Source organism: Amblyomma americanum, chromosome 8 (assembly GCF_052857255.1).
Source record: "Amblyomma americanum isolate KBUSLIRL-KWMA chromosome 8, ASM5285725v1, whole genome shotgun sequence".
Taxonomy (NCBI): domain Eukaryota; kingdom Metazoa; phylum Arthropoda; class Arachnida; order Ixodida; family Ixodidae; genus Amblyomma; species Amblyomma americanum.
In genome coordinates this window covers 126,647,436-126,662,833 of record NC_135504.1, presented here as the reverse complement: position 1 = coordinate 126,662,833, position 15,398 = coordinate 126,647,436, and the positions used below count along the sequence as shown (strand labels likewise).

At 48.2% G+C, this 15,398-nt stretch overlaps 1 protein-coding gene across 1 annotated transcript in view; it reads right to left on the bottom strand.

Annotated features, from left to right (window-relative positions):
• The window catches only part of LOC144100687 (uncharacterized), a 39,302-nt gene extending 36,538 nt beyond the window's left edge, over positions 1 to 2,764 (bottom strand). The window contains exon 1 of the mRNA XM_077633543.1: positions 2,613 to 2,764. Within this exon, the coding sequence (XP_077489669.1) occupies positions 2,613 to 2,697 (85 nt within the window). The 5' untranslated portion in view covers positions 2,698 to 2,764. The remainder of the gene's footprint in view (positions 1 to 2,612) is intronic.
• Positions 2,765 to 15,398: the final 12,634 nt, after the last annotated feature.

Sequence of the window (15,398 nt, the reverse complement as noted above, 5' to 3'; positions counted from 1 at the left end):
CCCAGCAACTGAAATGCCATCAAAAAGGAGCATCTCCAATCACTCTAAATACATGGGAGGTACACATCGCCAGATGTCAGAGGCTTGGCGTCTCATCTTGCAGACTAGCTAGTTTGGCAGATTTAAACTTTACCGCATGTAAGAGGCATGCGGTAGCCTTGAAGGGGAGTATTTCATAAGTGTTACAGCATATTGTACAGTGCTGGCATGCTTCATTATTTACATCACAGTAATATGCTAGCACAGGCTGTAAAGTGAACAGAAAAAAACAATGTTCATGCCATATCTTAGCCACATTCTTAGTATTGTATAAAAAGTGCAAATAAGGAATTCCTCATTTTTTTGTCAGCTTTTTCTTTCTGTGCATTGATTTTTTGCAAGTTAGCAAGGTTCTACAGTCTTGTGTGCCTATCGGCTGGCCCCTTGTTTGTCAAAGGTACCGAGTACACAATGGGTCGTGTCAGTGCAAGCTAAGTAAACGATGGATAGAAAATTCGTGCTTTCAGAGTATTTCCAGAAAAAACTGCTATTATTTCCTACTCAGGATGGGGGAACAGCATCGATGGTGCACATTCTCCTTGTCACTGCAGCAATTATGGCTGCTCGCTGCTTTTTGGTGGCGTTTCATTTATCTGCAGGAAGAGCAGGCATGAATGGGCGGCAATAGGTACCTACTAAATTAAACATTGCATTGAGCAATATGTTGTTGTGTCGGTGCTTTTGTTATCCATGAAGGAGTTGGTGTTTTTGATTAATGGTTGTGTAGCAAAGATGTAACTGCTACATTGCACTGCATTCACAGATTTGTTTGCCCATGCTTTTGGTTTACTCAGTTGTTTATTTCCTTACCAAATGGCAGATGGAAATTCGGCTTTCAACTTGTGCACTTTCATCATGTTTGCAATGTACTTTCAGCTGGTGTTCAGTTTCACTTTGGAGAAGTTGTCCAACCATTGTCTGTGTCTAAATGTTTTCTAACAGTTGACCTCATTACGCAGCATTTCTCACAGAAAGCAAATGTTGCAGTAACATTTTTATTAAATGTTACTCTATCATGTGGCTAGCAATGTAGTGAAAAATATTTTCATCAAGTCAGCTTTTAACATTATAGCAAATTAAGGCCTTTGTTATTTAACGTTGCTCACAATTTGTACCATTCACTCAACCTTGAAGCAGCGTAATGCGTTATCACCCTTCCTCGGCTCTTCATTGTGTTAATCACATTAGACATGCTCACGGTCGTTCGCCATGCTAGTTTGCGGACATTGTTGGCTAAGAGTAAACCAGACAAATAAAAAATCGGACGTCATGTGATGCCTATAGTCCGCGGGCCAGCAGTTCATCGTGTAAAAGTGGCGTCACATCATAAGCATCTTCTGTTTTTGCTGCCTTTAAGCAAGTTATTAGTGCGGTTGGTGCAACACATAGTCGATGGGGTCAACCGTCCTGTCGTGTTAAGTTTTGATCCCTTAAAGTGAATGTTTAGTATTTTTCCCTGCAACGACTACAGAGGAACACGGACGTTTCCTTCAATACAGGACTGAATATACGGTCATTCCCTACGTTTCATTGAAAGCAGAAGTGGTTCTGTATTTAAAACGTACATAGTGTACGTTATAGGTACGGAATTTTTTTACAGTGTATACGGCAAAGAGTGACCGCACCGGGGCAAGCAGATTGCATAGCATTCTATTCGGCAATTATGACGCCCTAGCACATATGCAGTTGTTACTACTGAAGGAATAATGAAGAAGAAAGTACATGGGCCTGTCGACTGGCTCCCAGTTTATCCAAGTATACGGACACATTATGTTGCCATGTAGCAGCATGCATGCTTGCTTGTTTGAGATGTGGCACAAACACCGTCTTATGTGCCTTCTACATTGCTGTTGCAACGTTTCATATTGCGCCCTATACGTCTTCAACAAGCTGGACATCGATTCCAAAGTTTTCGTGTGTGAGGATCTACGCCACATGGATTCGTAATCGACGCGAACTGACGTGTCTACGTACGGAGAGACATAGACGCCTGTTAAACAGTAAGCGTCCTCAATCGACTGTATTCTCGGAAACCTGCCGTCACAGTGATGACGTGCCGGTTTCATGGTTCAGTGTAGTGGTCAAAGTCTTGAACACTAGCATGTTTCTTTTTGTGTTCGAGGGCGTCGAACTAAGGTGTACAATGTACCCTTACTGCAATAAGTGATGCTGTTGACACCAGGCCGACCATGTCCGACATTCTTGGACAAAAAATTTCAATATTGAAATATTGTAAGGTACTGTTATGGATATATTGAAGGTAATGGTCCATTCTTCCGATGGGTAGCAAGATCTTTCAAATTTTTCCATCGCTCGCATCAGCAGTTAAGACTGCCATAGAAAACCAATTGGGAACGCTCTTGATAATCGAGAAAAACTGCAAGCCTGCCGATGGGAGATTGCGGATATATTGATTATTATAGTGAAATCTTACAATACATGAAAAAAAAATTGCTTTCATAAACTCTTTCCCTTTGAAAAATGCTTATGTCCAGAATTGCTGGGTATGATCACGCGGAGCTTAGCCAGAGTTTACTGCCCAACGTCGTCGTAGAATAAACGAATATACTCACCCGTTTGTTGAGTCGAGGACTCCTGCGCCACGGCTACGGCCGCAGCCAGTAGCAGGAGCGCCAGGAAGTGGACGCAGCGTCGCATGACGGTCGGTCTCACTGACCGGAGTATAGTCCAGGAGGAGACTGGGCGCTCGAACCGGGAAGGGCGCCGGTTTGTTTTCGCGGCGAGTGTGCTACAGGCAGGGGTGACACCGGCACGACAACATCCGGACAGACGGCCCTCTCTCCCCCCACCCTGGGCAGGAGAGAGAGCGAGTGAGTTGGCGATCGCGTCTGCCGACCGCGCCATATCGGTCAAGATCAATGCCGATGGAACCTTCCACGGGGCTATCCCGCGGGCCCTTGCGGAAGGGACCGCTCATGCCGGTTACGCGAAGCGGACGCTGACCTCCCGGCGACCGCCGATGCCAACTGCAAGAGCAGGGGCACTACGTGAGGAGAAAAGAACATCGGATCCCGGCAGATGCCGGCCCGCGTCCTTGAGACGATTCTGGTTTGTGTCCTCTCGCAACACCGGAAGTTGGAGGCGCAGTAAGAATGCCGTGTGCCTGTTTTATCGGCGGACTCACCTTTAGCCATCTGCTCGCGACAGCGTGTACAACGTTACGGCAAGCGTGACTTTTCTCTTCCCCCCTGTCTTACGGACCGGTAGTTAAGTGTCAGATTAGCCTCTGCGCTGGGGCCTAACATGGTTTAAGCAGTTGTCTAGCAACCGGAGAGGAAACGTAGGCTTCCGTTCGAACGACTTACAGGAAGATCGTGTTCGACTCCATGCTGCCTCGCTTTTTACTGTATGGGGCCATGGGCATCCACTGCACCATTCGCCTCTGGATTAGATTAGGTGCGCCGCCGCTCAGTGGTTATAATGCTCGGCTGCTGACCTGAAAGACATGGGTTGGATCACGGCCGCGAGGGTCGCATTTCGATGGAGGTGAAATGCTAGAGGCCCGTGGTACTGTGAGATGTCAGTGCACGTTCAAGAACCCAGGTGCTCTAAATTATCTGGAGCCCTCCACTATAGCGTCCCTCATAACCTAACTCGCTTTGGGACGTTAAACTCTATAAAACCAAACCAATCTGGATTAGATGCTCCTCTGGCGAGAGAATCCGGACAGCGTCAATGTCAGCTCAGCATTCCTGGATCACTGGGTTCACCTTTCGTGTTCCGACATGTGCCGTCTTCGCCAAAAGAAACCAACCTGCTTGATTTGCTTCTGAGCGGTATAGTTGAACACTGATGTATTCCCCCAAGCTCTGAATCTTTGTGAGCTAAAGAGGAAACCTCTCCTCAACTTCCAAGATATTTTCATGTTTAGAAACGCCGTAAGGGCTGCACTGTACTAGTGAGAAGCGAACCCTGCAGACTGGTCACATTCTGCAAAGACTGTACACGGTGTAACGTGCACTGGCCATTTCATGGTTTTGCTACTAATAGTGTGCCGAGGGCGGCGCGTTCACCTACCAAGACTCGAAAGAGGACGGGGACCAGACCAAGTAACCAGAACGGAGTGGTCACTCCCTTCGCAACTTGGGGTGTGATGAGAATGAATGCGCGGAAACCAGTATTCTTTCCCCGCGTTGTTCCTACTTTTTGTCTCATTCACGGAACTTTCGCCTAGTAAACCGCACGGAGTGCACAGGATTGCGAAAGCACCCTGGCTACCCCGACTGTCTGCTCACTACGGTAGCCGGACGAACACGAATTATTCTCACGGGCGAGGAGCTTCTCGCGTTCAACGCCTACTTAGCCGGTGTAAGCTCTCGGTTCCACGAAGAAATTGGCATGATTTAAGTGAAAAGGTGTATGCACGGTACTCTGAGCGTGTCAGCGAAATATATGCGGATAATATTGACGTAAAGTAGCATGACTTCAGCTGGTTTTATCTAGGTCATTCGGGACGTATGAATGCAGTGAATATTACTGTATATGCTCTGATTCTGTGCGCTTGACGCGACATAAATTTCCCTTTTGAAATCGGAGTTCTTAATCGTCAATACTTCAAGCAAGGGAGTTGGAGCAGCATCGTTTAGGACCGCAATCAGGATTATTTTGTAGAAACAGGTATCAAAGCAAACTGGCGGAATCAAAGCGATCACTGTGGGAAAGGAAGGGGTAGAATGTAGAGGTGGCGTGACAGTAGAGGTGGTGTGGCCGGTTACCGACCACGGCCTATTAGACGAGGTCTTGGACTCCCGCTTATGGTGAGGGAAAGGGGTCAGAAGAAGGAGCGCTCATGTATGGCTCAGTGCATTGAGAATAAATGGCAAAGACATTGACTTTCTCCTTCAAAACAAACGAGGCTGTCGGGCTCGATTTTCTTTCGATGTCATCAGCTAGCTGGGAGCCTGATCGTGTCCACACAGCCAAAAACCTCAATGCCCGCGATCGAAGGACATTCACCGTTTCTCAGCTATCTCCACGTCAGAATATCGGTTGCGTCCTATGATGCACCTCGCCTTCAATATACTGTTAAGGAATTGACCAGTGGCGTTTATTTCAGCACACTGCTCTCGATGGTCCGGACTGGCGTCACTCGCATACCACACTCCATATTAAATGACTCACGCAACCAGTATATTGCAGCGGTTATAAAATTCATCAACCTGTCATTTCCTCTGACCATCCCATAGATGCCACCTCGCCACCTTTAATGTAACGTAAAGCAACGTCTTGATGCAACGTCTCTTGGCATCGCCTGTACGTGTATGTGTATGCTATCTAATGTTTCTCTATAAGTCATTGCTCTAGGTGTCCTGTATTGTTTTGCTTCTGAGCATTTGACCTCTGATTACAAAGTGGAGACGCTCGCACAGTTACAATCGGTTGTCATACCTGTATTCTAGGCTGACAGTCACGGCATTTTATTTAATTCCACGTCATCAGATGTTTTCGTTCCTTATGGAAAACTGCATTCTTTGCGGTTATAAAGCTGGAATTCTTGCTGTTTATTCTCTTGTTTTCGTCGTACCTGATGCTTACTGTTCTTTACGTTGTCGTGCTCAACCCTTTGACCGCGTGGGCATCGGCCTCTACGCACGACAGCCGTCTTTCCCATTTGGTCATCGCTGGGTTATCGCCGCCGTCGACCATCAAACGCGCTGGGCCGGAACGGCGGCTCATGCGGTGGCTGCGGTTCGACAGGAGGCTTTCTTCATTCGCCGCTACAGAAAGCCTTTTTCAAATGCATTCCACGATGTGTGACTTTGCACGAATTATAGCGCGAGACTTTATTCAGGCACAACACTTCACCGCCCAAGACGTCGATGACCTTCTGCATGAACAGGCGCTGTTCTTCTTCACCTTCAGCTCCAAGCCAGTCCAGCGAGGTCCCGACAGTATGGGAGGGGTGGGAAAGAAACCCGATTGCCAAGAAACCGGACAGGAAAAGAAACAGAGGGAGAGGTTTGTCATAAGGGGCAGGGCAGTTCAGACATGAAAGATTGCGGCGGAATTTGGTTTGGTTTGGTTTATGGGGTTTAACGTCCCAAAGCGACCCAGGTTATGAGGCACACCGTAGTGAAGGGCTCTGGAAATTTCGACCACCCGGGGTTCTTTAACGTGCACTGACATTACACAGTAAACTGGCCTCTAGAATTTCGCCTCCATCGGAATTCTACCGCCTCGGCCGGGATCGAACCCGCGTCTTTTGGGTCAGCAGCCGAGCGCCATAACCACTGAGCCACCGCGGCGGCCGTGACGGAATTTGTACTAGTAAAGTCGCACTGGTGTTACAAGTGGGTTCGCTTTTCTGTCAAAGGTTGTGAGCCTGCAGCCCGGACAGAAAGTCTAGGATGAGGGTTGGGGTAGAGTTTACGATCAAGGCGAAAACCGTTGTAACACTCTTTAATGGGGACGCGAAAGGACAGTCTCGAAGCGCTTTCCGAGGGCCTTGGCCGGGGATTCAATGGGACCCGGATAAGAGTTTCACGGGCGAGCTCATTGCCGTCAATCCCCAAGTGCTCAGGGATCCACCGGAGGAACGGGGCAAGGCTGCAGCGACGCAAGTGCGGCCTCGAGTTCCGTGGACAGATGCGTTAGGAGTGTTTCTGGTTGAATGGCACGAATGACTACCTGCTAGTCGGTGTAGATGGTACAGTCAGGCACAGGTTGGAGCTAATGAAATTGTTTTTATAGCGTTATTTATTGCCTCTGGGTATAAGGGGAGTTGGGAAGAAAATATAAAGAAAATAAAAGAGTGGGTGGGTGTTAAATGAAGGCGTAAAGGTGGGCCGATCTAATGAAGGCAAGGAGGGAGCGGTGATGTGGCCCCTGCGTCTAAGCAATGTGATATGAGGATGGGTTGTCCTGCTGGAGACCCGCTGCTGCCAGGTGGCGAATTATAGTTGGCTTCAGCGCCGGGCAAACCCACAACAAGTGGTGAATGTCAGCCTCAGTATCTTGCGAGTTGCAGACTGGACATCCTAGGCGGGGATATAAGTGGCGAAATTGAGGCCAAGTCCGAGTTATGGCAGGAGTGAGGGCAACTCCGACCCGGATTCTCCGGAGCACAACCTCCTCTGCACGGGTAAGACCGCGGGGGAGGGTTATCGGAGGGACGAGAGCACGTGTGCGGCGCCGGGGGTGTTCGTTTCTTGTGAGGAAGAGGGTAACATCATCTATGGTTAGGAATTGAGGCATTGATGTGGGTAAGGTCGCCAAACGGGTTGCAGAATCTCCAGAACTTTGTGAATTCAGAAGGTCACGTGGGACCCAATCAATTTGAATGGTTTGCGGGATGCAAGCCACCAGGCGATGTATATTCTGGCAGATTTCTGGGCTGCGGTTGACGCGTTGAAGTAGACGTGTTGCTTGAAGGGCGTCAGTGCGGATAATAAGGTGGGTTGTAGGGGGCAAGGTAACTGCGGCTACAGAGCGAAGCGCGTCTTGTATAGCAAACAGCTCAGCACAGAAGGAAGAAGGGGGCTCCTCGAATCGAAACCTGGCCGTCTTGTGAAGTGCAGGCTGGCACGGACAGGAAACTGCAGTCGTTGTTTCACAGGCCTGGATGCTGACATCAAAATATATAATAATTGAGCCGCGGGGTAGGTGACTATCTTGTTCCGCGATTCACTCGCAAAGGAACGATGCCTCATAAGATGAGGTTGGTCGACGTAGATCGGTAGGTTTGTTGTCACTCAGCTGCACAAAGTGCCATGGAGGAATAACTCAGGGTGGCTGCGACAGTATGGTGTGTGATGACGCAAAGGTCCGGAGATGATGGAGTGGACATCGAGCGAGAGAATGTCAGGGAGATGTACACCGGAACGGAGAGCTAGTGTGAGTGACAGGGTTAGAAAGATGAGGATGAAAGAGGACTTTGCTACAGAAGCCGCGAGAAGCCACATAGCGGCATCCTTCTACGCCACTCCGTGGGTATTGACGAGAGTTTGATGAGCAGCATGTCGGTGGCCAGCATGCAGGGCTGGTGACATATTTGAGGTAAGAGGAAGTATACGGAGATTACAAGCCTCCGGAGGGGAGGGAATAGGAAGAGGGGCCGTCAGGATGGGGGAACAATAGCCTGCTTGAGAAACCAGCTTCCGTGAGCTGTACAGGAGAGGCGAGCCACATGCCGACTGCGCTGAAGAGAAAGGGTATTGCGAAGAGGATGGAAGAGAAGAGTGGAATAATGTTTATCGGTGGAAGTGGCAACCTTATAATGGCAGTGGAGAGTGGTGGCGAGAGTTTTCATCTGGGTCTGGGTGAAGGAGACATACGGTACGAAGTAAAGAAATTTGTTTAGAGCCAGCACATGAGCCAGTCGACATGCGTGCGCTTCCCGAAGGCTGGAAGACCACCTCACGACTCGGCGAAATAGGAGAGTGACCGGGTGAGAGCTAGAAACAGCCGTATGGAGAGCCTGGACGTTCTTGTCGGCATGCAAAGGCATGCCAAGAACGCGGCACTGCGAAATTATGTGGACTGGTTAGGGTAAAGAAGATCAGTGAGTTGTGAGCTCATTGATAGGCAGAAAAGCTCAAACAAGTAGTTCGTACTTGTCAAGCTCGGGAGAAAGGCCCGCCAGGTGAAGGAAGGAGGGGATGAGATCCAGGCCCTGCTGAAGGATGTCTTGCACATGACCAGGAGAGCCGCGCGAGCACCGTAGCGTGATGTCATCGGCATAAAAGAAGTGATGAAGATCGGGAATTAATGACGTGAACAGCAAGGAGAGCACAATGGCAATATTAAAAAGGGTAGGAGCGGCACCTTGAGCGGTACCCCGAGAGAGACGATGAGGCTTAGAAGTGAGGTCAGACACTCGGAAACCTGCCTTGCGGTTAGAGAGGAAAAAACGAACGTAGTTATACATGCGGGAGACACAGTGTGTGTTAGAGAGACAGGAAAGGATGTGGTCATGATAGACACAGTCGAATGTCTTGCGGACATCGACCGTGACAAGGACATGAAGTTGAGAGCTGCCACAGGTGAAGAAAGTGCTGAAGTATGAGAAAGAGGTCCTGCGCAGACACGTGGGGAAGAAAGCCGATAAGGGTGTGAGGAAGCGAGTTAGAAGCCTTCAAATGCTGGTCAAGCCTAGTGACCACCATACGCTGCATTGTCTTGCCGACAAAGCTAGTCAGAGAGATGGGGCAGAGATTGGTAAAGGCGGGCGGCTTGCCGGGTTTAGGAAGGAGGGTGATCAGTGAGGAATTCCAGGTAGAGGGTAGGTAAGTTGGAGTCTGGCTGTCCGGAGAAGTTTCTTGCGACGCTCCCACAGCCGGATGAGAAGGGAGTCTGGGTCGGAAGTTGGATACACAGCGGACTCCGTGCGAGTGGAGGATGAGGTCGCTTGGAGAAGGTTGTGAGTCCACTTCTCATAGGACATGAAGAAGACGGAGGAAAGGAGAAACACATGCCACTCAGTTTGCCGAATGCGCTGCTTGTGGGCGGGTATCCGAATAGGGACAGAGACGGAAATCATGTAGTGGTCACTGATAAGGGTATCCGCAGTGGCTGACCAATTAAGAGAAATTGAACCAGAGCAGTAAGAAATGTCAGGGGTTGTGGAGCGGGAGCAGGTGCCCGCTCTAGTGGGTACGCCGAGGGTGTTAAGTTTGGTGAGGTGAGCCTGCTGAGCCATTGCGTGGAGTAGGCGGCCGCCACGGAGGGTCTGCGGGTAACGCCACAGAGTGTGGGGACATTACAGTCATCGCAGAGAATTAGAGCCGTATGAGAGGGAAAAGTTGCAAGGCCGTGAAATGTGTGGCGTGGGCTGGAGGTCTACAGAACGACAAGACAGCCAGGCTGAGGTGAGCTTCAGGAAGATGGAACAGAACCCCCCACCAGATAGGGCTGAAGGGAGGAGGAAATGTCTAGGGGTGCAACTGAGAGGTCACGCCGAGCGTAGATAGAAGAGAGAGGGGTAGAAGTTTTGGAGTGAAGTGCCAGGACTGGTTAGATTTGGATTTTGTGTTGAGGCCGGTAAGGTGTCCGTACTACTGCCGGGAAGTATACCGTGTCATCAGTCAGAGCAGGATGGGCGCACAGCAGAGGGTGCGGAGGAGGAGGCGGCTGAGTGGCCTGGCGGAGGGTGACGCGTTGTTTGTAGGCGTTCTTTGCACACTCTTCATTTTTCTGCTTATAGCAGGGACAGGTAAAGGCGAAAGTAGCGTGTCTGACAGTGTCGGCACCAGGGCTGCGTGCGCTCGTGGACAGCAGGAGGCGGGGGATGGAAGACGTGCACTTTTGGCACTTAGTGGTGGCACTGTAGGGCATTAATGTGTGCGCTGGCCTATTTCAAGACAACGGGTGCATGCAGGAACGCGGGGTTTGTGAGAGTGGCAGCGAAACGCGGCGCGGCGAAAAGAGTGTGGGGGATGACATTACCGGCGAAGGTAATGAGTTCAGTTTCGGTAGACCCCATTATGCACACAGTGATTATGTCGGCAGTGTACGTCTTGAAATCCTTCATGAGATCGGCGGTAAAGAGGCCCGGCTCGACGCCATGAATGACACCAAGACAGGAGAGGGGAGGGTTGACAGAGTAGGGGCGGACGCTGACAAGCTTACCGCCAAGATTGATGTGCGTGATGTGCAGGAGAAGGTTGGAAGTGAGATCTGAGTGGGTCTTGATAGGTTCAAATCAAGACATGTTCTTCCTCCAAACTGACAATAGCCAACTGGTCGCCAGCCGCGCCCGCCTCAGGTGAAGTTTCGGAGCGTATGGCTGTGCGTCAAAGCTTTGTTTAGCCCCAGCACCGATCGCCTGCAGCGACGCTGCACTTGCCGATGTCTAGCGCGAGGTCCTCACCCGACAAGAAACTCGTGAGCAAACATCTTTTTCTTAAATACCCTCTTCGACGTCACCTTTGCGGTTCACTTTATATTATATATTCACTTGCGGGATGTCGTTTCTGCTGAAGGACGATTCCCAACATAAAAACGTAACAACTGTTTATTCGATTAGCGATGGCAGCGGACGAGCACACCAACGCTACGCTCGTCTCGGTAGCGGAAGGAAGAACGCCGCTCTTCCCAGCCGGGCAGCCTAGCCACCGTCGGTGACGCATGCCTCGGGTGACGCAGCGGTGGCGCTGGGTTTTATCGGTAACGCAGTCCAGCGTGTGGCCCCGTGTTACGCTGGGCCGGATGATAACAAGGCGGAGGCTGCGCGGAAATATGCGCAGAGTGTGTCGCCACACACTTTATAAAAAATGATTGCATCATTATGCTCCCATTGATGAACACCACAAACTAAAAAAAATTATGCTCCTTGGTTTCGGTGACTTTTGGATTCCGCCATGTCGAGCATAGCTCAGTATCCTCAAAAACGCAAATAATCGTGGCTTCTCGATAGTACATAGCGAAATTAATATTTTGGCCTATGCTGATAACGTCGCCGTAGCCCTCTTTTGTTGTGTTTAAAGAGTAAGATAAAAAGCAGACTTAGATGGGTTGCGAGTGTACTTCTTGTCTGCACAGGCACATATGTATACATCTTTGTTGCGCCTTTGCGTTTCGATCCTGTTGCAAGTGCTGCATTGTACGACGAAGGAGGTATACATGCGCTGCATAGAACTTTTGTTCCGTTCCTGGGGCGCTCTCAAAAGGAGCCTATGCGACGAAGCAACTTTTTGCTCTCTAGATAGAGCCTGGTGCATCTGTCGTGCACTTTTTGTCCACCAAATCTTTCACGTTTTTTTTTATTTTTCAAAACTACAAACTACCCGTTCCTGACAGCTGGGCTTAATAGGCGATAGAGTGCTCATCCGTTTTTTTTTCTGAACATGATCATGAGTTATGTGCTGATTCATTCGGTTTCCTCACTCTTCAGTTTTCCTTAGAATACCTGCCCGACCTCTCCAGTAGGCAGGAGAGAAATACACAGATCGGTCATTACTTCCCCTAGCCGTATACCTGCAGCCTTACTTAGCCTTTCTTGACACCACTGTGCTAAAGCGAGTTCAATGAATGTCAGTTCAATCGGCCGCAAAAACACAAAAACAGAAACAAGATATCCAGTATGAACGCTGTGGTTACCTTTAATGATGTGTGCATTGCACAAGTAAACATTATTATGACGCTTGGTGCTTCGCCAGGATGTTGCATGGTGCAATGGCTGCTTGAGGCTGACGGTGAGGACTTTACGGAAAGAGCCTCAAACTTATCACAAAAGAGGACCGGAAAGCAACGCAGCAAATGAGCAAGAAAAGTAATCACTGGGGAGATGAGTACCCGACTGATGGCTGTTGAAATCATATATCAACGTGAATTTGTTGAGTGTACTTTCGTAATGAAGCATTTTTTTCTCTTCAAAACAAATTAATTATCTCAAAACATCAACTTTTGTAACATTTGCCCCTTTTCCCCGGGAACAAGCTCTACAGACATTATCTTTGTCGAGTACCTAACAAATACAAAGAAGAGCCTACTGAACACGAGTTATACAAATTAATGCAGTCAATTTTGTTTTACAGGAAGTTTATTTCCCATTTCAGCATGAAAATTGGGAGGTGCCAGTAAAGAAACGAGAAAAAGTAGCAAATGTCTATTAAACAATAATTCTAGCTAGCTAAGGACAGAATTGAAGCCTGATTACAATGGTACCGGTAAGACTGCTCTAACCCTAGCAGATCGCGAGACAAAGGGTATCAAACATCAGCTTACTAAATATTACTACTTATTACTACAGCTTACTAAAGCTCACTAAATACCTTATTAAATATTACAGTGTGTATGCCTATCGGTGTCCTTTTCCCGTATGTCATCGACCCACAACTGCATCACTTTCAAATGCATTTTGTTTGATAGTAATTATTTTACTAGGTTTCAAAACTTCTCCTGTGTATATGAATATTTTCGACTGTAAATATTATAATTTGCTACTAGTGTGCTCGTACGCGACCTGCCACCGCTGAATTTATGCGTTTATTTTTTTTTTCACATGGCTTTTACATAGGCTACAGGCATATTGAAGCTACTTTCCTTAGCTTTTGGCCTGTGGCCTATTCTGAACATGTTTGCACATTTCCAAAATGAAGTGATTTCAGTGATTTCAATAAAGCTAAAATACATGGGAGGTAGTACCGGGCCCACCCTGTCCCCTTAAGAAAACTAATCACTAGCCAGCCGGTTCTGACACTGCATATCTATATAGCGTCGCAAGTCACTGCATACTCTTTCAACGGATTCCAGCCCACAGCGGCGTTTTGGGAAACGAAAAGACAGATGAAGCAGCCAGCAAGATCTCCATGCAACGTAACTTCAAGAGGGTTTTCATTTGCAAATCCGATGAACGCGTCTCAAACGAAAAAAAAAAAACACGCTTACGAAGAAAGGGATCGGCTCTGAAGTTTCCACCTCATCATAATGCATTCCTTCAATCTATTGATAAAATCTAGACTTCCGCATAGAGTTACTCGCCGTCGGAATCGGTCTACCATTGTATTCGACCTACTCGTTTACAAATAGTTTCCCATACCGCTTAGGTCAATCGAACAGCCCACATTGTGACAACTGCGGATCAGTTGAAAGAGTGCAGCACTTTCAGTTAATAATAATAATAATAATAATTGGTTTTTGGTGGAAAGGAAATGGCGCAGTATCTGTCTCATATATCGTTGGACACCTGAACCGCGCCGTAAGGGAAGGGATAAAGGAGGGAGTGAAAGAAGAGAGGAACAAATAGGTCCGTAGTGGAGGGCTCCGGAATAATTTCGACCACCTGGGGATCTTTAACGTGCAAAAGAAATGTTCAGCTTGTAATGGCGAGCATGCGTATTACGAACACCGAATAGGATCTCTCGCACGGGTGCCACTAGCAGTAGGCTGTGTATTAGGTCCCTCAGTCTTCCCTGCGCAACAGCGCCATGCACTGAACTTTTCTTCCGCCTATCTGGAAGTCATTGCACGAATTGACATCTTTGAAACCAGGCTTGCATCGCCCTTGATATGCATTCGTTGTGCACTGAACTTTTTGTGCGCCCATCTGCAGGAGATTTGGCTTCTCCCCTAACTTTGAAACTTTTATTCACCACCCTCTCAATGACCGCATATTTTATTCTTGTTAAATATTTTACTTTATTAATTTCTGCACCCTTACATTACCTCAATTCTCTCCTAAAGCACCTTCCGAGCGCACTGGCATGTCAGCGCTGTTGAAATTCATGCTAAATTATCTGCTTTTTGTTGAAGAATTTCACTCTCTTCTCTCTATGCATGGCCTGGTATGGTATGTGGCAGATGGTATGGTATAGTATGGTATATTGTAGATGATATGGTGCGATGTGAGATACCATCATATATAGTATGGTGTGTTGTGGTGTGGTATGTGGCGTTCAAGAAACTGCTTCTGCCAGGCTACCGCGGCTGGTGCTGTTCATCGCTAACTGGAGGTCAGTGAGGAAATGTGTCGTGGTTTCACTGGTATTGCCCTGATTAGAGATCGTGGATGTTTATGAGGAAATAATTGGCCTGTTTAGTTTTAATCATGTTCCTATTCTGTCGTTTTTGGTAAAGGAACCTTCGAACGACCGGCGCGTCGTCCCTGGGGTGCAGTTGGTGTATTATTTAGATGCTGCAAGCAACAAAAACCTCCTTTGAAGGCAACGTTTAGGTAGTTGGCATAAGGCAAATACAAATAATTCTTCGTGACCGTTCCCGCATCGTAGGAATGCAGGAATGATACTTCTATATTCAAAAATGCCGCCTAGCCACTCGCCTTCGTTGGCTGAGCGGTAGGTGGCAGGAAAGGCCCGCGAACGTTCAGTTGTCGACACTGCTCCATAGATGGCGGCACCATCGATGCTTGCACGTGGTTTTCCTGCACCGACACCAAGTGATTCGACCCATTCGGCACCCCTGCCCCCTGTTTTAGTGTACAACTTGCGCGCGCACGTGAGATTCTTGTAGCAGACGACAGAGAGTGTCCCCAGCGTGACACGCAGGCTGCAATAGGACATGTGCTGATTATATTCTACTTCAATGCAGTATGACATCCAGCACATTCTTTGCCTAGTGCAGAGAATGTGGTGGGATGTAACAGTGTCATAATCAAATTATCAATCACCTAAACTTGGGCATTATATATTTGGAGCGAACAGTGTGAGCCAGAGTTGGGAATGCTGCGAGCCGTAGACAGATTTGATTAACATGGTATACTTGACCAAACTTCGCGTGTGAGAAAAGCAAAGAATGAGAGGAAAACCTCCTGCGAAACAGTTCCACACTTCCTATAAGACCGTCGAAACAGACCGTTATTCACAGAACGCACACGGAATGCGAGCGACATCGACAAACACTCCTTTATTAGCAAGTCGCAAAACACTTTTCAAATAATGTTT